The 20,046-nt window shown below is 50.5% G+C and overlaps 1 protein-coding gene and 1 non-coding gene across 3 annotated transcripts in view; one reads left to right on the forward strand and one right to left on the reverse strand.

Moving 5' to 3' along the window:
• Positions 1-20,046, forward strand: part of ESRRB (estrogen related receptor beta) — a 176,697-nt gene that overhangs the window by 120,530 nt on the left and 36,121 nt on the right. For both annotated transcript variants that reach the window (XM_070594146.1, XM_070594145.1), the window contains one exon: positions 11,691-11,807. In XM_070594146.1, the coding sequence (XP_070450247.1) occupies positions 11,691-11,807 (117 nt within the window). The remainder of the gene's footprint in view (positions 1-11,690; positions 11,808-20,046) is intronic.
• Positions 19,930-20,036, reverse strand: LOC139079469 (U6 spliceosomal RNA). The gene has a single exon (XR_011533167.1). It is a non-coding gene; the product is annotated as a U6 spliceosomal RNA (small nuclear RNA).

Raw genomic sequence — 20,046 nt, forward strand, 5'->3', positions numbered from 1 at the left:
CCGTGCCCATCTTCCTTTACTTTATATGTGGGACGCCTGCCACAGCATGGCTTTTGCCAAGCGGTGCCATGTCCACACCCGGGATCTGAACCGGCGAACCCGGGGCTGCCGAAGTGGAGTGTGCGAACTTAACTGCTGTGCCACCGGGCTGGCCCCATGAGTCATTTAACAGTGTTTTAGAGCACACTGTCTTCCCTTCTGTCTCAGCTCCTTGAGATTTTATGAGTATGTATGTGCAGCTCACCCTAAAACTTTTATTTTGAGCCAAAAGTATGGTTCTTAGACCATTAGGACAGTTCTTTTTTATTTGAGTCCATTTACAATCATGATTTCCACAACGGAGCAGGTACTATACGCCTTTTGATACTCAACATTTGTAATGCTGAGGTCACATTCCCAGGAATAAGGAAATTTGTGTTAAATTTCTTTACCCTCTTTGTTAGCGGTTCGGTCAGGCGACTAGCATGGATTGAGGTCTTCTCAGAGCAGTGGGTCTTCCCAGTAGTAGTTGTTCAGTATAAAGTGATTGACACAGTACTCCTAATATGAGACCCCACAAACACTCAGATATTAAGCCACTCCCTCTTTTCTAAAGGACAGTGTTTGGGGAAAACTCTTGCCTCACACTGGACCTTGGGAAGCAGTTGTTCACTTCTTTGGTGAATGTTTACTGAGTCCCAACCCTTGTGCTGGGAACTGAGGATGGAGCAATGGCCTCTACCGTGGTGGGCCTGTCTTCTAGAGGGGAAGCAGAGAGTAAATATGGTAACAAATAAGGACTCATAATGACAGACTGAGACAAGTGCTGTGAAAGAGAGAAACCAATGACGAGACCCAAGGTGATCGAGAGAAGAGTCTGATTTACACAGAGCATTAGGGATGGCCGTGCTAGGAAGAGGACTTTTGAAGTGAGGTGAAGCACGTGAAAGGGTCCTGGGGCCAGTATTCCAGGAAACAGCAGATGTACTTCAGGACCAGGGGGAGGGCCAGTGTGGCTGGTGTGAGTGAGGGCTGGAGAGATTCATGAAGTTCAAGGCTGTGGTGAGTGCCACACTTAACCATTGACAGCACACGAACACAAGATGCATGGCCATCAGGGGCTGTGTGCAGGGTAAAGTTACCTGGACCCCTCTCTACCTTCCCAGGGCACGTGGCCAACTTGGCAGGTCCTGGGAGGCCCCTCGACAGCTCCTGGGTATGTGACTTAAGATGAGGAGGAGGAAACGAGAAAGAGGCCCTGGCACAGGGCTTCCTCTGTTCACCTGGGGCCCAGATGCCGGCTTGGAAGGAAGCTCCCCAATGAGAGGGGCAGGGCGATGCTTGATGGGTTATCCTGCCTTGGGCCACCTCCAGGCCTTTTGTCCTGGAGAATGAGGCCCGGGATCCCAGGATACACAAGACGAAGAGGGTGCAGAGACAAAGCCAGGAGTGAGTGGGCATCGGAGCCCGGTGCTAACCCAGCCTTGCCACTCACCAGCCAGTTGCCCTTGGGGGGGCACTTTGGTCCTCTGGCCTCAGTTTCCTCATCTGTATAAAAAGAGTCAGTTAAACCCTCAAACTGGGAATGAGAGGAAGCACAAGTCACAATTCCTCGTTTCAGAGAGACAGCCAACATGCAAGTCTGAGAGCCCAGCCAGGGCGGGCTGACTTCCCAGAGAGGGGCCTTAAGCAGCGGTGCAAGTGACTGTGCTGGCAGAAAGAATGGCAGGAGCGGGCCCAGAGGGGCTGACTGCTCTGCCGAGGGAAGCAGGGGCTCAGAGGGGGGAGGGGCTGGACAAGCAGAGCGGGGCTGGACATCAGGGCTTCCTAGGCTGTGTGAGGGAGAGTAAAATAGAGTCATATTTTAAGATTTGAGGGCTGTTTCACTGGGCTTAGAATCCCCACCTTACAATTTCTTAGTTGTGTCAACTTGGGCAAGTTACTTAGTTTCTCTGGGCTTGTCAATAAAATGGGATTAAGGAGACTAGTAAAGAGTTCCTGCTCCTAGAATGTTAGTGCAGAAGTTAAATGCCACATGCACGTGAAGTCTTTACGTTGGCGCCTGGCATAGGATAGCCATTAGAGAAATAGTCATTGTTTTGGTTATTTATGCTTGGCAACAGGAAGCCATTGAAGGTTTTTGTTTGTTTGTTTGTTTGTTTTAAAGATTTTATTTTTTCCTTTTTCTCCCCAAAGCCCCCCGGTACATAGTTGTGTATTCTTCGTTGTGGGTCCTTCTAGTTGTGGCATGTGGGACGCTGCCTCAGCGTGGTCTGATGAGCAGCGCCATGTCCGCGCCCAGGATTCGAACCAATGAAACACTGGGCCGCCTGCAGCGGAGCACGCGAACTTAACCACTCGGCCACGGGGCCAGCCCCCCATTGAAGGTTTTTGAGTAGGGCATTAATCAGATCTCCTTTTAGCAAGATAATTCTGGCAGTGAGAAGGAAGATGGGGGCGGGAGGTCCACGTAGGAGATCTAGTTAATGGTCCATTTAGAGGCGTCGAAAGCAGGACGGGGCAGAGGGTTAAAAGGAGTGGTTTGGCTTGAGAAACTTGAAAGTGGATTCACTATGAAAAGAATAGTGACTGGATTATGAGCTTGACTCTTAGATTTCTAATTTAGGCTACTAGGGAGGTGATGGGGCCACTGGGGGAAAGAAACCTGGAAAGAAGAGTTTTCTGGTGTGAAGGGGTTGGGGGAGGTATGGGTTGGGATAGTGGATAAAGTTTGGGACATGTTGAGTTCCATCAGTTCACAGGATTTACCCTGGAGAGTTGGAAATCGGGGCCTAGAGCCCAAGAGTGGAATCTGGGTGGGGTTTTGGGTCTAAGGAGGTCTTCTAGGACCGTGGTTCTCAAAGTGTGGTCCCCGGACAAGACAGAACAGGCTTCGCCTGGGAGCTTGTTACAAATGCACGTTTCCGCCCTGGCCCAGACCTGCTGAATAAGAGGTTCTGGGGGCCCAGGCCCAGCGGTCTGATTTACCCTGCTCTCCAGGCGAGCTTGTTCCTGGACAGCTGTTCAGAAGGCGAGGGGAAAGGGCTGGGGTCAGGAGGAGGGACCTTGGTGAAAGGAAGAGAAGTAAGAGCCTTGAAAGGAGACTGAGAAGTACTGGATTTGGTCGTTTTCCCCGTGTGACATCTCTGAATTTGGCTGTGTGCAGTTACTGTCCACTAGGTGACGGCTGTATGTGGTTGTCACTGCCCTGATGTGCACATTAAAACTTGCAGAAAGGGGCCAATGGCCTGGAAGGAACCCCCTGAGACAACCGTGGATGCTCGTAAGAAACATAGCATCATCAGCTCCCTCATTAGCAGAGGGGACGATTCTGTGGAAAATCTCGATTCAATGTGGTCAGAGGCATTGGAAGAATTCTTGCAAAGAGAAGGAAGATGAGATGAAATCGAACAGAGGAGTGGGTTTCAAGAGGTGGTGCTCAGTGCCTGCTGCTTCAGGAAGGACCAGGATTGGGAGGAGCCACTGGAGGCAGTGCATTTGACTACCCGAGGTCACTGTTGAATTCTAGATTCTCTAGGTGGGGATTCTTGTTTCTGATTCATTGCTTTGATTACAGATATTTCCAGGGGCCAGGCACTATACTTGAGATGCAAAAACGAAAGACCTAATAACCTCTCTTCCCAATAAGCACACAGTGCAGAAGGGAGGATGCTGTGCAAAATCCCGATTATGAAACGCTAAACTAGTTAAGTGTCAGGAGATGGGTGGTGGGGGCAAACAGAAAGCAGCATGTAAGCCTGCTTGGGACAGAAGGGAAGAGGGTGTCACGGAGAAGGTCATCTGAGAGCTGAGGCTCCAAGGTTGTGGGAGAGTTTTCCAGGAGGAGTTCCAGGCAGAGAAAGGTATGAGAGGGCTGGGAGGCACCATGTAGTTTCTTGGAGCCTACAAACTGGGGGCCAAGGTGGGGGGAGATTAGGGTGGACTGGTCAGAGGTGGCCAGATCATAAAGGGCCTGGTAGGCTTTGCTCTGGAGGTTAGATTTCATTCTTTTCACAGGCGCAGTTGGGTGATTTCTTAAATTTAAATTTTAAGTTAATTTTTAACTTTTATCAAAGTAATGTGTGCACATAGTTTAAAAAGTAGAAGTGTAAATCTTACAGGGAAAAATAGCATCCCTGGCCCCACCCACTCTCTCCCCTCTCTCCGTGATCCAGAGTTAACCATTTAAGGAAATCTTTGTTCTAGCATTTATCTTCTTAGTTACTAATATGGTTTTTACAGCCATATTTACTGACTGAGCAATATTGACATTACTTCTGGACTTCCTGTTATGAAAGATGAGTTAGTTCCAATTGCCCACCCCATCTCAACACACACGCATACATTTCCCGTCTTCCCGTTGTCCAAATATGGTTAGATCACAATTTTTGGTTAAATCTACTTGCTTACTGCCAGTTCCTCCTTGACGTGTCCTTGACTTTTCTTCTGGGCTGGAACCCCTGTTCTCTGCATCCTACCTCTTCCTCTTTTTGGTCCCTCCCTTTTTGGAGGAAGCACATGCTGGAAAGCACAGGAGAGGGAAAATGTCGATGCCTTGGATGTGTGGAAATGCCTTTACCAATCCTTCAGCCCACACTTAAGATCCATACCTTGACTTGGTGTAAAATTCTGTCTGAAAACGATCTCCTCTGGAAGTTGGGGCCCCATTGCTCCTTTTGTCTTCCAGCTTCTAGTGCTGCCGTCAAGTTTTATTGATTTATTTGGAAAACATGTATTGAGGCCTCACTCTTTTCCAGACACAGTCCTAGGTGCTGAGGAAACAGCAGTGGACAGAGCAGACGATAGACAAGAGAAATGAATGAAGTCGGATGATGGGTGCAAAGTAGAAGAAAAGCAGAGAGTATGTGCCCCAGTTGTGTGTGTGTGCGCACATGGGCGCACCTAAGAGTTTTTTTTCCCTTGTAGTTAGAGATGTGGTGGCCACACTTATTCTTGATCCTTTGTATTTGACTTTTTTACTCTCCGTGAAAGTTTTTGGGATCTTTTCCTTGTCCTCCGTGATTGAGATTTTATGATAAACATTGGTTGTGTGTTGTAGGTCTTTTATTATTATTTTTATATTTTTGAGATCTTGTAGATTCCCATGCAGCTGTAAGAAATAATGCAGAGAGATCCCATATACCTTTCACCCCGTTACCCCCGATGGTAACGTCCCGTATAACCTTAGCACAGTATCACACCCGGAAAACGGCGTAGATACGATCCAGCCACCCTGTTTGGATTTCACCAGTTGTACACGCTCACTGTGTGTGGTGTGTGTGTTCAGTTCTATGCAGTTTTGTCCCTCTGTAGAGTCCTGTGACCCCGCCACAGTCAAGACACACAACAGTCCCGTGACGTGGATTCCTGGCCCTTCTGTAGCCACGTTGCCTCCCTCTCTCCCCGCTCCCCGACCCCTGGCCGCCACTCATTCGTCTCCATTTCTGTAGTCTTGTCCAGGTCTTCATTCTTTCTTCTGGGCTCTCCGCAGGCCTTTCTGGTCTGGAAACTCACATGCTTCGGGTCTTAGAAATTTTCGTCCCTTGTCTCCTCCCTCCCTTCGTGGTAGCTTCCTCTCCAGTGATTGTATTCTCTTTCGAAAACTCCTCCTGGTTGGATATTGAGATTCCAGGATCAGGCCTCTAATTCTTACATCTTTTCTAGCCCATTGTCCATATCTTTGATTTTTGTTCTATTCTAGAGTAGCTCCTTAGGTGACTCTTTCGAATTTTTTTGTGGCTTTCGTATTTGTAACTTCTATGTGCTCCATTTTATGTGTTCTTTTTATTGCATGCTGTTCTTGTTTCGTGACTGCAGTATTTTTTTCTTCTTAACGGCACACAGATTATTGCTCTAGGAGGCTTATTTCTGCTTCCTGCCCTGTCCTGGTCTCCTCCCACACGCTTTTTCCCCATTTATTTTGGACTTGCATTTTGAAGGCTTTTCATAAACGTCTTGGTAATCTTTAGCTGTGCTAAGTGCAAACAGGGATAAAAAGCATAAAAGGAGCGTTCCCTTGGCTTATCTTTATCTGTGGTCTTTTCTCTGATGCCGTTCGTTCTTCCAGAGAGGAATCCTATGAATTCTTATCTTCAGGTACCAGGGGTGAAGGTTGAGGGGGTGTAGATGGGTGGAGTGAGCATCTGGCTGCCGGAATTCTAGGAGTGGGCTTGGGGCTGGGCTGGGTGGTCTCACTGTTCAGTATGCAATATTCAGTCAGCTTTTCAGCCCCAGCTTCCCGTCTGCCCTCAGCTGAGCCGGGGTCCCTGAGCCCAGAGCTTCACTTGAGTATATTCTCCAGAGATTAAGATGGCTTCTCTTGTGCAGGTTGTGGGGAGATCCTGGGTGGCCGCCCAGGTTGGGTGGAACAGCAGCTAAGTTCCCCTTAAATGCAGACTTTCAGCAAATTCCCCCATGTGCAGCCCATACCCCACTCCATCCTCTGTGGTATCTCAAGTCATCATTGCCTGAGGCTGTCTGAGGTTCTGCAGTACAAATGGCTTATTTCTCGTCCGGAGCCCCCTCTCTGGCTACTTTGGTTTCTACTTTCTCCCTTCTTCTGTCCATCAAGGGATTTTGCACAGGAAACGTCCTTCCACGGGCGGTGGGGGATCGATTGATCGGAAAGGGAAATGGAGACGAGAGAGGCGAGCGCATTAGAGGGGAGGCGAGAGCTGGTGAGTGTGGGAACTCACTGTGGCAGAGGGGAAGGAGCGAGGACGTGTCAGGGCCGCAGGACGGAAAGGACCTGCAAAGTAAAGGAGAGGCAAGAATCCCGGATGCCACCGCAGTTTCTGACCTCAGCGCCGGGGTGGCGAGTGGCCCCTTCACTGAGACAAGGACACAGTGCGAGGAGCAGGCTGCCTGGGGATGGCTTCAGTGTGAGGAACCCACGGGACTGCCAGGTGGAACTAGGCAGCAGGCAGACGGATCTCAGGGTGTTAGGCACAAGCCATGCATCTTGCTGCCCATCCTTGCCAGTGACACCTTAGCTGAAGCCAGTGGCAGGAATGAAATCATCCAGCGAGTGGGTAAAGGAGGCGGGACGGGCGGAAGGCTGAGGACAGTGGACCACGCAGAGATGAAAGGGGTAGGCTCTGTCCTCCAGGAGAGGGAGAAATAAGGGTGTGGAACCAAGTGACTTCCAGCCTAGCCTTTTCACACCAGCGGCTTAAAATGGCCATTCAGGCTCTGATGTTAGCCAGCGGCCTCTGCGCCCGTGCATTCCCGGGAGCCATTTATCTAAGCTCTGCACCTCCCTGAGCCCCGAGAGGGGACTGCCGCTCCCTGCAGCTGCTCAAGGACAGCTGATGGGGACGCCCCTGGGGTTCCCTTTTCCTGGGGCACAGGATCAAAGAGAGTTGATGGTGGGGATTTCCTCTCCATCTGGAGGCCACACAGAATCCAGGTCAGGTTCAGGGATTCTTGCCTTCCTCCCACAGGCACATGCAGCGTGAGCTCTGAGGTCTGTCTTGGGGAGGCTGACGTTAATGTGCTTAAATGTCAGATTGGGTGGCTAGCCTCAGGTCTGACACCTAGAAGAGACTTCTCTCGGAGTCTCTGGCTGTATCACCCTGGCAGCCCTCTCTGGATGTAAGGGTGAGCATAGCAGCCTTGCCCATTGCTCTCCCGTGCATGCACTTCACCAAGCCCTTTATGAGCTTTGTGTCCTGGAAGCTGCACTTTATGAGATGAGAGCGTACTGTGCCCATTTTGCAGATGAGGAAACTGGAGCCCAGAGGGGATAGGTGGCTTGCCTGAGTAGAGTCTGCATATGTCTATACTGAGCGGGTTAGAACACTCCCAGCTTAGAACCCTGAGTTTATGCTAGCTGTTGGCCATGTCCCCGTCCTATAAGAGCTCCCCTCGAACCTGCCACACTTCAGCTGGCAGTGTGTGCGTGTGTGTGTATGTCTGTGTACGTGCATACTGCAGATGCCCCTCCCTACTCCTGAGCGCCCCTAGACTGCCCTCAAGAGACCACAGGAATTCTGATGAATTAATCTCATCACTTTATCGAGGAGGCACTTACAGAAATTACAAGGCCACCAGCCTGGCTTTGCTGGCAGCTAGCCGCTGGGGCCATAAAACAAATTGAAAGGAACAAAAATAAATAAATAAAATTAGAACTCTTGCTCCATCTCTCTCTCTCTCTCTCACACACACACACACACACACACACACAAAGGTCAAGAACATCGCTTGAGTTCTGGTTGTTAACGCTCAGTCCTCTTGTCCTGGGAGAGCACCAGTGCCAAATCAACAGACACGTCTTGACCCTTCTGCTGGAGCAACAACCCTGCAAAAGCCTGGGATCATCCTTCTTCAAGGGATGACAGGCTGGCCGTGCAGCTGACACCGGTGAACGGGGAGAATTAGCAGCGTGCAAGTGGTGGTAACTCACCTGGCGCCAGCTACCATGCCGGGTGAACGCAGGCCTGCAGTGGGCACGGTGGGTCAGAGCGGAGACTCCAGCCAGACCGCCTGATTTCAAGTCCTTGCTCTGCCTCATCCTGGACTCTGCTCACCTTTCTCATCTCTAAGATGGAGAGAAAGATGTTTACCTCCAGGGTTGTTGGGAAAATGAAAGGTTCACTATATGAAAAGCAGAACTCTAGCTGCTTCCTAATAAGCACTCCTCGGTGTTAGCTCTTGGTGTGTGCTGAGCACCTCCTGTGCCAGGAACTGGGACCGCAGAGCGGAGCCAGTCTAGGGGGAGGCGACAGACAGTCACAGCACAGGCCATGGGAGGAGAAGGAGCACCTGCCTGAGTGGGACCTGGAGGTGGAGGACGGCCAGGCGAGGAGGCGGAGGGAGCCGAGTGGGCTTGTTCCAAGGCCCAGAAGCCTAGGAGATGTGGCGTTCCAGGAACTGATAATTATGGAGAGCCAGGGGGATGTTGAGGCTAGAGAGAGAAGGGTAGGGTGGGGTGGGGGCAGGACCCAGATTCTTCAGAGCCTTCTAAGGCAGGACAAACTCGTATGAATTCGTTTAGGTATGTGTTTTCCTCCTTTCTGTCTTTTTAATTTTGCCATGCTTGTGTGAATACTGAAATTGTTCCCAAGAAGCCACAGCAGCCAGAGTGACCTGAGAAATGGTTAGGGTTGGATAAGGGGTGGAGGCACAGAGAGTCTTGACACCTTCCCTTCCTGTCCTCTCCCATCCTCCGGCACAGAGGATGACCTCCAGCCCCCTCCCTGCAGGAAATGGGACTGCTGGACTTGAGAGAGAGATCTCTAAAGTGCCCCAGGGAAGTCGGCTTCTGTGAGCCTCAGTTTCCTCACTGGTACAGAATGGGGAGAGGGATACTCAGTGAGCTCTTGTGAGTGCTCTGTGAGTGTTCACGACACTTAGGCACCTCGGAATTAGGGTTCAATAATTCTGTCACTTCGAAGCACTTTGTCAGTGCTGGAATGTGGTTTACGCTTCAGAAAATCCTCTAGTGAATGGCTTCCATAGGCCACCTGGGGAGGCTGAGGCACAAGGACACCGGAGGACAGCCCCCCCCACCCCCCCCACCCCCGCCTTCCCCCAGACCACCTCAGCTGTTGGGTCAGCGACAGGGGCCTGTCTGATTTCCCCAGGCTTCTTGTGGGGGCAGGGGTGGTGCAGGGCTCTGGGTGGCCCCGGGTAGCTCGCTTTGGCTCCCGAGTGTCAGTGTCTCGGTCTGTGCGATGGGCACTGGTGGGCCTTCCTCAGAGGGTCGTCATGAGGACCGAGGGAGCTGATGCAGGTGGTGCACGTGGTAGATACACAGTAAAGGTGGCTGTTATTGCTGCTGAAGTGGATGCAGTGACGTGTGGAGGGTTCAGACAGGCAGGCCTGGAACAGTCCTTTCAAACCCCGGGCTGAGGACGTACCAGGCTGAGGACAGCTTTTCAGAGTCTGCTCTGTGCCAGGCAGCATCCTTGCTCGGTGAGGTGGCCCAACAGCACGCCTGCCTCAGGTTCCCCGGCAGGCAGCATTCTCAGCATGACTTCTCTGCTCCCTCAGGAAGGGTGTGTCTGGCTGGGGGTGGGGATGCAAGGTTTGCACTAGTTCTGAGAGTCTGTTCTCTGAAAACCACAGGCTTGGGCAGACCTTGGAATGGGGACCAGGAGACACAATATAACAAGACAGCACCGGGGTCCGCTGGCTTGCATTTGTACCTTCCGATTGCCTTTTCTTTCTCATGTGACAGGTGCACAGCGCATCTGTGTGAAATGAGTGCAGACAGGTAAGAGCATGCAGGACAGGTGCAATGTCCCTCTGTTAGGAAGGCAGCCACAGCCTCTCCTGACCACACTGTCAGCCCTCCAGGAGGAGGCACTTACAAGGGAGAGTGGCCTCCCCAGAGCATTTGAAGGTTGGTTCTACCTAAGTAAGACCCATATCGTTACGTTGCACAGAACCACTCTGTAAACCTCAGGTTTCTCATCTGTAAAATGGGGATAGAATCAGCACCTACTTCACGGGGTTGCTATGAGGATTCAGCAGACTGTTCTTTCAACAAGTTTCTTTCATGGAGTGGTGAACAGCGCATGTTCTTGACTTCATGGGGTCCACAGCCTACTGGGAGCATGGGGTCAGGTTCACAGTAGCCCTTATGACAACCCATTTAAGGGGTGACATGGAAAATTAATCACAAGTTCCCTCTGCAGTAATGAACTGTGCTGTAAAACCACCCACTCAGTTTGAACAACGCTTTACAGTTTTGTTTTTTTTTTCCTTTTTCTCCCCAAAGCCCCCCAGTACATAGTTGTATATTCTTCGTTGTGGGTCCTTCTAGTTGTGGCATGTGGGACGCCGCCTCAGCATGGTTTGATGAGCAGTGCCATGTCCGCGCCCAGGATTCGAACCAACGAAACACTGGGCCGCCTGCAGCGGAGCGTGCGAACTTAACCACTCGGCCACGGGGCCAGCCCTGTATTTTATTTTTCCTTTTTCTCCCCAAAGCCCCCTGGTACATAGTTGTATATTCTTCATTGTGTGTCCTTCTAGTTGTGGCATGAGGGATGCTGCTTCAGCGTGGTTTGACGAGCAGTGCCATGTCTACGCCCAGGATTCGAACCAATGAAACACTGGGCCCCCTGCAGCGGAGCGCGTGAACTTAACCACTTGGCCATGGGGCCAGCCCCTCTACAGTTTTTAAAGCAATTTTACATACACGATTTTGCTTAATCCTTCACTCACCTAGTAGATATCACACTGGTTTGCAGATGAGGAAACAGACTCAGTGAGAGGAAAGGGATTTCCTCAGTCAGCCGAGCTGGGTGGCCTGGGCCTCTGCAGCGGGATGTGGAATCCAGGCCCTTGTGGTCTTGTGGTCTTTGTGGGCTCAGAGCTTCCAACAGGGTTTTCCATCAAGCTGGGGGCCCCGGGCTGGAGGGCAGAGGGGCCAATGGTCTGCCCTGATGTTCCGGTCAGCACAGGTCCTGTTCTCCCCTGGGATAAAATGCCAGCTCAGTGAGTTCCGATGTCCCAGCGCAGTGGTGGTTTCAAAGCCATGGCTGCCTAGCCCACCCAGACCTCTGGAACTGCGATCTCTGTTTTTAAGAGAGCTGGGAACATTTTGACAAGTACCTGGAACACCTCCTTTGAGACCCACTGCCGATGGGAGCCTCGGGGTGGGGGGAATAGTAGCTCTACCCGGTTAATCCCCATCCAGCCTTTGGCCGGTGGGTGGGGGCCCCTGGATGGCACCTGGCAACCCTGTCTGTGTCTGGTTACAGGGAACATCGAGTACAGCTGCCCGGCCACCAACGAGTGTGAGATCACGAAACGGAGGCGCAAGTCCTGCCAGGCCTGCCGCTTCATGAAATGCCTCAAAGTGGGGATGCTGAAGGAAGGTAAGAGGTCCCGCACGCCCGCGCCGAGGCTCAGCCAAGGCCCGGGTCCTGGTGAGACTCTTCTCTTTGCGAGTGTCAGACCCTTGGGAGAACACCTGCCAGCTGTGGGCCTTCTCCTTGGGGCGGCGCACGTGCACAGGGTTCCTCAGGGCCCGCAGACCCGTAAGTCCCTCCGTGCATCCCAGGTTAAGACCCTGGTCTGCTTGGGCCCTAGAAAGCTGGCTTGGCACTCTGGAGAAGGTCCTCCTTTGGGCCTAGCTCCTGCTCCACCCTGGGAGGGTCGGTGTGCCATGCTGTATTACCTCCCATGGAGCGCCCCATGGAGCGTGGGGTGCAAGGAGCGGAGACGCCAAGGCCCAGGGAGACACGGAATGTACCCCTCACCTGCGAAGGACAGCCTCTGCTTTCCGCAGGTGGACAGGACGTGGCTGTCACCTGGCAGATGTCTCCCCTCCCCTGTCCCCCGCCCCCTGCCCTCTCCCTTCCCTTTCCTTTCTCTGCCTTGGTCTCTCTTTCTCCTCCAGAGCTGTGCCGTCCCACACGGCAGCACAAGCCATGCATTCTGAGTGTAAAATATACGCTGGATGTTGAAGACTTTACTAGGATGATAAAAAGGAGTGTAAAATAGGGTAGTAATAATTTTTAAAAAACGATTGCATGTTGAGATGGTAATATTCTGGATACATTGGGTTAAACAAAACATACTATGACATTAATATCATATGCTTCTCTTTACCTTCTTTGGTGTGGCTACAAAAAATTTAAAGTGACATGTGGTTCTCATCATTAGGGCAGCCCTGCTCTCCATGTCCTCTTCGTCACCTTTCCTGTTGATCTGCTCAGGTTGATGACCCTCGTTGGGTACCATTTTGGGGGATGTGGGTAGTGTGTGTGTATGTCTGTGTGTGTGTTTCTCCAGCTTTCAAGGGGAGCCAGTGGAAATTCTTACAGATCAGCTTTTATGATTCTGGGCCCTGGGATCCTTCCAGAAGTGGGAGGAGGCAGGAAGAGAGGTGTGTGCTGATGATGGGATCACCTGATGATGGGGAGGGGCCGGGAGAGAACAGGAAGGGGCAGGACTGGAATGCAGTCCCTCGCTGGGAGGGGGTTTCTGGAAGCCCAGCCCAGCCTTTAGGAGCCCCAGGCCCTCCGCCCCTCCCCCTCTCTGTGCGCACACTGGGGAAGGGGGCCCAAATTTAAGATGCTCTGTCAGTAGGATGACTTGGGACTTGGACGTTGGCGTTTTGTGGCTCCCCTCCCTCCGTTGTCCCTCCCAGGTTCCCCGTCTTCACCTCCCCTCAGCCAGGCGCCTGCTCCTCTGAAACGGAAGCTGTTGAAATGGTTCCTCAACTACCCCTGTGTCCACACAGCACGTTGGCCTCTAAACTGCATTTCTCCTTAGTCGCTTCATTTCACCCCTTTGAGATGGAGAAGGCCACTCAGCTCTTTTTTTTTTTTTTCAAAGATTTTATTTTTCCTTTTTCTCCCCAAAGCCCCCCGGTACATAGTTGTATATTTTTAGCTGTGGGTACCTCCAGTTGTGGCATGTGAGATGCCCCCTCAGCATGGCCTGACAAGCGGTGCCACGTCCGCGCCCAGGATCCGAACCGGCGAAACCCTGGGCCGCTGCAGCGGAGCGCACGAACTTAACCACTCCGCCATGGGGCCAGCCCCGGCCACTCAGCTCTTAAACACACGCCAGCTGCTTCTCTGGGGGATCAACAGGAGAAAAGCCCTCTTTCTAGATTAAAAATGGGCTGTACTTGGACCTGCTGAAAGACTGTGTTGGTCATTTTGAGTCTTCACAGTTTTGGTCTACACCTCTGTAGGGTGTGACCCAAACTGAACCGGGTCCCCTGACTCCCACACCAGGCTCTTTCCACTCCTTCCGAGCGTCCTGGGGTTCCCAGCGAGGAAGCTGAGGAACGAAGGCCCTCAGAAGCATGTTCAGCGCTGGCCTCTTGACTGCCCCTCCGTGGCGGAACCATCCTGAGGGAGTGTAAGCCTTGGAGAGACTCCTTGCTCTTGGTCTGTGAGGGCGGGGGCTGCCACGTTGTTCTGGGAAGCTGGATGGGAGACCCCCATCACACTAGGGGCCAGCTGTCCAACGGGCTTTCCTGGTTGGAGCGTGTGGCCTCTTTTCTTACTTTACAGCATCTGAGGAACTTAGAGCAGAAGGAAGCTGATTGTTATCAATATTCTCCTGAATTTTGGGGATGACAAAATTGAGTCCTGCGGGGGCTAGGCAAGATGGCTGTCCACCCTCAGTCACACGCTGGTTTGAGGGGAGCTGGGCCCAGAGCCTGGAGCTTCCCTGTGCTCCACGCTGTGTCTGCCCCCCATGGCATAGGTCAGGGATGGGGGAGGCTTCCAACCCCAGGCTGTCCCCCTGCCCCCCAGGACTGAGCTAGAGAGCAGGGAAGAGAGAGAGAGAGATGGGGAAAACGTGGGGACCGCCACTCGAAACCCCGGACTATCTTGCAACACTGAACAGTCTCCTTAGGGACTACCCACTGTTGGGAAGAGAGTGGGGGTACTTCCTAGTGGCCCCCCAGAAAGGGGGAATGATGAAGGGGATACACTGATGGCAAGGAAGTGGGTGGCCAATTGCACAATTGGCAGCAGCAGCTCAGGTACCCAGTCAACCGTTTAAGAGAAGTGAAATGGATGCTGTATCCCAGGATGATGGTCGGGGATGCTGGGGGATGCGGGCCTGAGAGAAACGCTGCCTCAGGTGGGGAGGATGTGCAGGGTGAGCCCCAACCTTGACCACTCCCTGCTGTGAATAGCTCTGTGGTTGGCTCAGGACGCAGGATGGGACATAGGCTACAGGATGTCCTCTGTGTAGCCTAACTAGGGTGGCAGCTGGGGTGTCCAAGGCTGTTCACAGGAGCCAGGCAGATGTGCTGAGGTGTAAACTTCCTGGGCCCAGCCTGGAGGAGGAAGGGGCTGTCACCAGAACACTCTCCCCCACCCCCACCCCCAGTGCTGGCAGTTCTAAATCCAAAGGGGAAAAGATGACACAAAGGCTCCTGAGTGTGGACAAAGCCAAGCGCCTCCATTTCATTTCTGTCCCCGCAGTACAGAGCCTTGGCAAGATCCTAGGATCTGAGCTCCACGGGGAGCGGCCCCCTGAGGAGGAGTGTGGGTCCCTGCCAGGCAGGGCTCTTGGCAACTGCCCCTGACTCCTGCTGTTTGGGGTCCTCCCCCACATATGCAGAAGCCCGGGCCCCCCTGGACCAGCGCATGCTCCCTTTGTCTTCCCTCTAATTCTCAAAGGCAAACTCCAGCCTTCCTGGGGGCTTATCTTTAAAGAACCCATCTTTAAGGTTCCACGGTGGGTGGGCCTCAGGCCTGGGGGAGTGAGGGGCTGGGTCCTGGGTCTTACAGGGGGCAGGGGGCTGGGCAGAGGAGAATGTGCATGCTGGCTCCCCCTTCCTCCCATCTCACCCACACATCTGAACGCTGTTTCCCCTCCTCTCTCCAGCAGCTCTGGACGCCCTTACAGTTTCTCTTTTCTTAAGTAAAATAACCTGAGAGACCGCCACATCATTTGGGGGTCCCAGCAGCTGCTGGGGAAAAGGCCAGATGTGTGGTCCTTCGGCTCAGCTCCTGCCTTGAGGCTGCTGTTGACTCTGGAATCATCAACTGTGGAATGTGGGTGATGTCCAAGGGTCTGTGTCACTTCAAGCAAATCCAGTGTATGAAAATCTGCATTTTCAGGGGAGAAAAGTGATTATTCTCTTTATAAAAAATTGAATACCAAACCTGCACTGGGCTAGGAGTTGGTGCCTGCGTCCTCCTCCTGGCTCTGAGGTGTTAGTGCTGTGTGTATCATTTCTCACTTCCGCTCCTGGGCCCCCACATCTCTATCTGTAGAGCAGGGGTCTGGAAACCTGCCCTCCAGCAGCAGGTCAAGCTGGGGACCAGACGGGACAGCTCCTTGGTGAAATCCACTGTGAGGTTGCTTTAAGATGTCTGCTTTCTGGGTGTGCTTAAAATACTATAGGATTCAACTTTCAGCAGCCCGCCCGCCCATTGTGTTAGGGGAGACAGACTGGTGTCCGGCTGCCCTGATTTTCCTCCTGGACTTGCTGGTGGGAATCTTAGAGGTGGTGTCTGTCTTGGGCTGGCCCCTGCCTGGGGTCTAAAGTCAGGATGAGAGGACAGTGGGGAAGCTCTGCCCTCACAGCCGGGCTTCACAGCCTGGCTAGGGTTGGCTTGACAGCCTGTAAGCCAGCAGAGCCTGGAAAACCACTTGCTGCATTTCACGGGGGCCCCCCAAGTCTTTAGTACAGCTCTGGGGTTGCAGCAACTCCTTAGACAGCTTGTCCCTGCAAACTTCACCTTCTCCTCACCTTACTTCCCCTCCCTCGAGCCACCAGCCTCCTGTCCCACTCCATTTCCTTCTCCCCTCAGCCCTTTGCCTGCCTGTCTTCCCCAAGTGTTTTCTAAAAGATATTTGATTTCAGTGAAAGCCGGGCCTGACGTCCGTGCAATATGCTCTCCCTCTCTTTGTGCTTGTTGGGGAGGCGGAGGGCTCCTCCGGGGATTCTGGGTAATTGGGTTAGTGGCCAGCTCATGTCAGGAAATTAAAAGGAGGCCCCGATCAGGTTCCCACTGCCTGGAATTTAATGGCTTTGTATTTATAGAGTATTCTGCTGTATAGCCCATGCCAGAAATACCAGTTTTCTGGCCCTGTGAATGAAAAAAAGAGGATGAGAGATGACTTGCCTTGAAAAATTCTCTTTCTCTTCCAAAATACATTAGTGTTCTGAAATTAACCAACTCTCCAGCACTTCAGAGAATAGTTTTGAACTAGAGCCCGAGAGCGCTGATGTATGTTTGTATCCCCCCCGAAGCACTTTCCATTCTATATGCACGCATGCACACATGTCTGATGGCTCACAAGATCTTCCCATGTGGTCTGAAGCGTCTGGGCCACTCAGGGACGATGACCTGATGACCTCTGGTTGGGGAAGTGTCGATTGAATGAAGTCATAGGAGATGCTCTTGTCTGTGCTGAGTCCTTATTACTGTTCATACGGGGCTTTTGATGTGTCAGACGCTGGATGACGGGTTCAGTGGTCATACAGACCCCGTGTCCCCATTTATCAGCTCCTTGGGCAATTTATTAAACCTCTTTAAACCTCCCTTTCCTCCTCTGTAAAATGGAAGTAACAATCGTGGCCATTTTCATCTTGTTCTCGACTCTTCAGGAAAAGCCCCTAGGGTTGCACCACAGAGTAGGACGTTGGTCATTGATTTGAGATAGACTCATCGTGTTATAAAATTGGTTTTCTTCTGTGGTCCAGAAGGCAGTTTTGAACCTCCCATAGCCTCTCTCCCCACTCCTTGGCTGATGACCTTGCTTCACATTTTCTTGAGAAAATAGAAACAGTGAGGAATTTCTTACCACCTGCTATTGAATCCACAAACCTATTTTGCTTGCTTTCTGCCTTCACTCCTGTTAGAGATATTTCTGCTTCTATCCAGAGCCAGTCTGCCCACTTGTGCTCTGAACCTCTGTCCGATTCTTTATCAGGACTTCACTCCCGTAGTATCCTCTCCGCTTCCAGCATCATCAAACTCCTCCTCACTGCTGGATCATTTTCATCAGCGCAGATACTTTTGTTCTCCCATTATAAAAACGAAATTAAGTTAGAAAAAGCCACAGCTGTATTTTGATCCTTCACCTCCATCCAGCCACTGCTCCCTTACCCTGCTCCCTTTCTCACAAAACCTCCCCAGAGTTGACACCTCGTGCTATATCCACCTCCACTTTTTTTTTAATTTAATTTTTATTGCGTTGATAGGTTACAATCTTGTGAAATTTCAGTTGTACATTATTGTCTGTCAGTCGTGTTGAAGGTGCACCCCTTCACCCTTTCTGCCCACCCCCCACCCCCCCCTTCCTCCTGGTAGCCACTAATCTGTTCTCTTTGTCCACATGTTTAAATTCCTCATATGAGTGGAGTCATACACAGATTATCCTTCTCTATCTGGCTTATTTCACTTAACATAATTCCCCCAAGGTCCATCCATGTTGTTGCAAATGGGATGATTTTGTCCTTTTTTATGGGTGAGTAGTATTCCATTGTATATATATACCACATCTTCTTTATCCATTCATCTGTTGATGGGCACTTAAGTTGCTTCCGCATCTTGGCTATTGTAAATAATGCACAATGAACATTGGGGTGCATGGGACTTTTAGAATTGCTGACTTCAAGTTCTTTGGATAGATACCCAGTAGTGGGATAGCTGGATCGTATGGTAATTCTATTTTTAATTTTTTGAGGAATCTCCATACTGTTTTCCATAGTGGCTGCATCAATTTGCATTCCCACCAGCAGTGTATGAGGGTTCCTTTTTCTCCACAACCTCTCCAACATTTGTTACTATTTGTTTTGGTTATTTTTGCCATTCTAACAGGTGTAAGGTGACATCTTAGTGTAGTTTTGATTTGCATTTCCCTGATGATCAGCGATGATGAACATGTTTTCATGTGCCTATTGGCCATCCGTATATCTTCTTTGGAGAAATGTCTGTTCATGTCTCCTGCCCATTTTTCGATCAGGTTGTTTGATTTTTTATTGTTGAGTTGTTTGAGTTCTTTATATATTATGGATATTAAGCCTTTGTCAGATGTATGACTTACAAATATTTTTTCCCAGTTAGTGGGTTGTCTTTTTGTTTCAATCCTGTTTTCCTTTGCCTTGAAGAAGCTCTTTAGTCTGATGAAGTCCCATTTGTTTATTCTTTCTATTGTTTCCCTTGTCTGAGAAGACATGGTGTGCGAAAAGATCCTTTTAATACTGATGTCAAAGAGTGTACTGCCTACCTTTTCTTCTAGAAGCCTTATGGTTTCAGGTCTCACCTTTAGGTCTTTGATCCATTTTGAGTTGATTTTGGTGAATGGTGAAAAAGAACGGTCAATTTTCAATCTTTTGCACGTGGCTGTCCAGTTTTCCCAGCACCATTTGTTGAAAAGACTTTCTTTTCTCCATTGTATGCCCTCAGCTCCTTTGTCGAAGATTAGCTGTCCGTAGATGTGTGGTTTTACTTCTGGGCTTTCAATTCTGTTCCATTGATCTGTGCACCTGTTTTTGTACCAGTACCATGCTGTTTTGATTACTGTAGCTTTGTAGTATGTTTTGAAGTCAGGGATTGTGATGCCTCCAGCTTTGTTCTTTTTTCTCAGGATTGCTTTAGCAATTCGGGGTCTTTTGTTGCCCCATATGAATTTTAGGATTCTTTGTTCTATTTCTGTAAAGAATGTCATTGGGATTCTGATTGGGATGGCATTGAATCTGTAGATCTTTAGGTAGAACGGACATTTTAACTATGTTTATTCTTCCAATCCATGTGCATGGAATGTCTTTCTATCTCTTTATGTCGTCACCCATTTCTTTCAGAAAAGCCTTGTAGCTTTCATTGTATAGGTCTTTCACTTCCTTAGTTAAATTCACCCCGAGGTATTTTATTCTTTTTGTTGTGATTGTGAATGGTATTGTGTTCTTGAGTTCTTTTTCTGTTAGTTCGTTATTATAGAAATGCTACTGATTTATGTAAATTGATTTTGTACCCTGCAACTTTGCTGTAGTTGTTGATTACTTCTAAAAGTTTTCCAATGGATCCTTTGGGGTTTTCTATATGTAAGATCATGTCGTCTACAAACAGTGAGAGTTTCACTTCTTCCCTCCCTATTTGGATTCCTTTTATTCCTTCTTCTTGCCCCGTTGCTCTGGCCAGGACCTCCAGTACTATGTTAAATAAGAGTGGTGCTAGAGGGCATCCTTGTCTTGTTCCTGTTCTCAGGGGGATGGTGCTCAGTTTTTGCCCATTGAGTATGATGTTGGCTGTGGGTTTGTCATATATGGCCTTTATTATGTTGAGGTAGTTCCCTTCTATCCCCATTTTGTTCAGAGTTTTTATCATAAATGGCTGTTGGATCTTGTCAAATGCTTTCTCTGCATCTATTGAGATGATCATGTGGTTTGCATTCCTCAGTTTGTTGATGCGGTGTATCATGTTGACTGATTTGCGGGTGTTGCACCATCCCTGTGTCCCTGGTATGAATCCCGCTTGATCATCATGTATGATCCTTTAGGTGAACTGCAGAAATATGGAACGCTTCACGAACTTGCGTGGCATCCTTGCGCAGGGGCCATGCTAATCTTCTCTGTATCGTTCCAATTCTAGTATATGTGCTGCCGAAGCGAGCACTCCACCTCCA

The sequence above is a fragment of the Equus przewalskii genome, chromosome 25, assembly GCF_037783145.1.
Source record: "Equus przewalskii isolate Varuska chromosome 25, EquPr2, whole genome shotgun sequence".
NCBI classification, from domain to species: domain Eukaryota; kingdom Metazoa; phylum Chordata; class Mammalia; order Perissodactyla; family Equidae; genus Equus; species Equus przewalskii.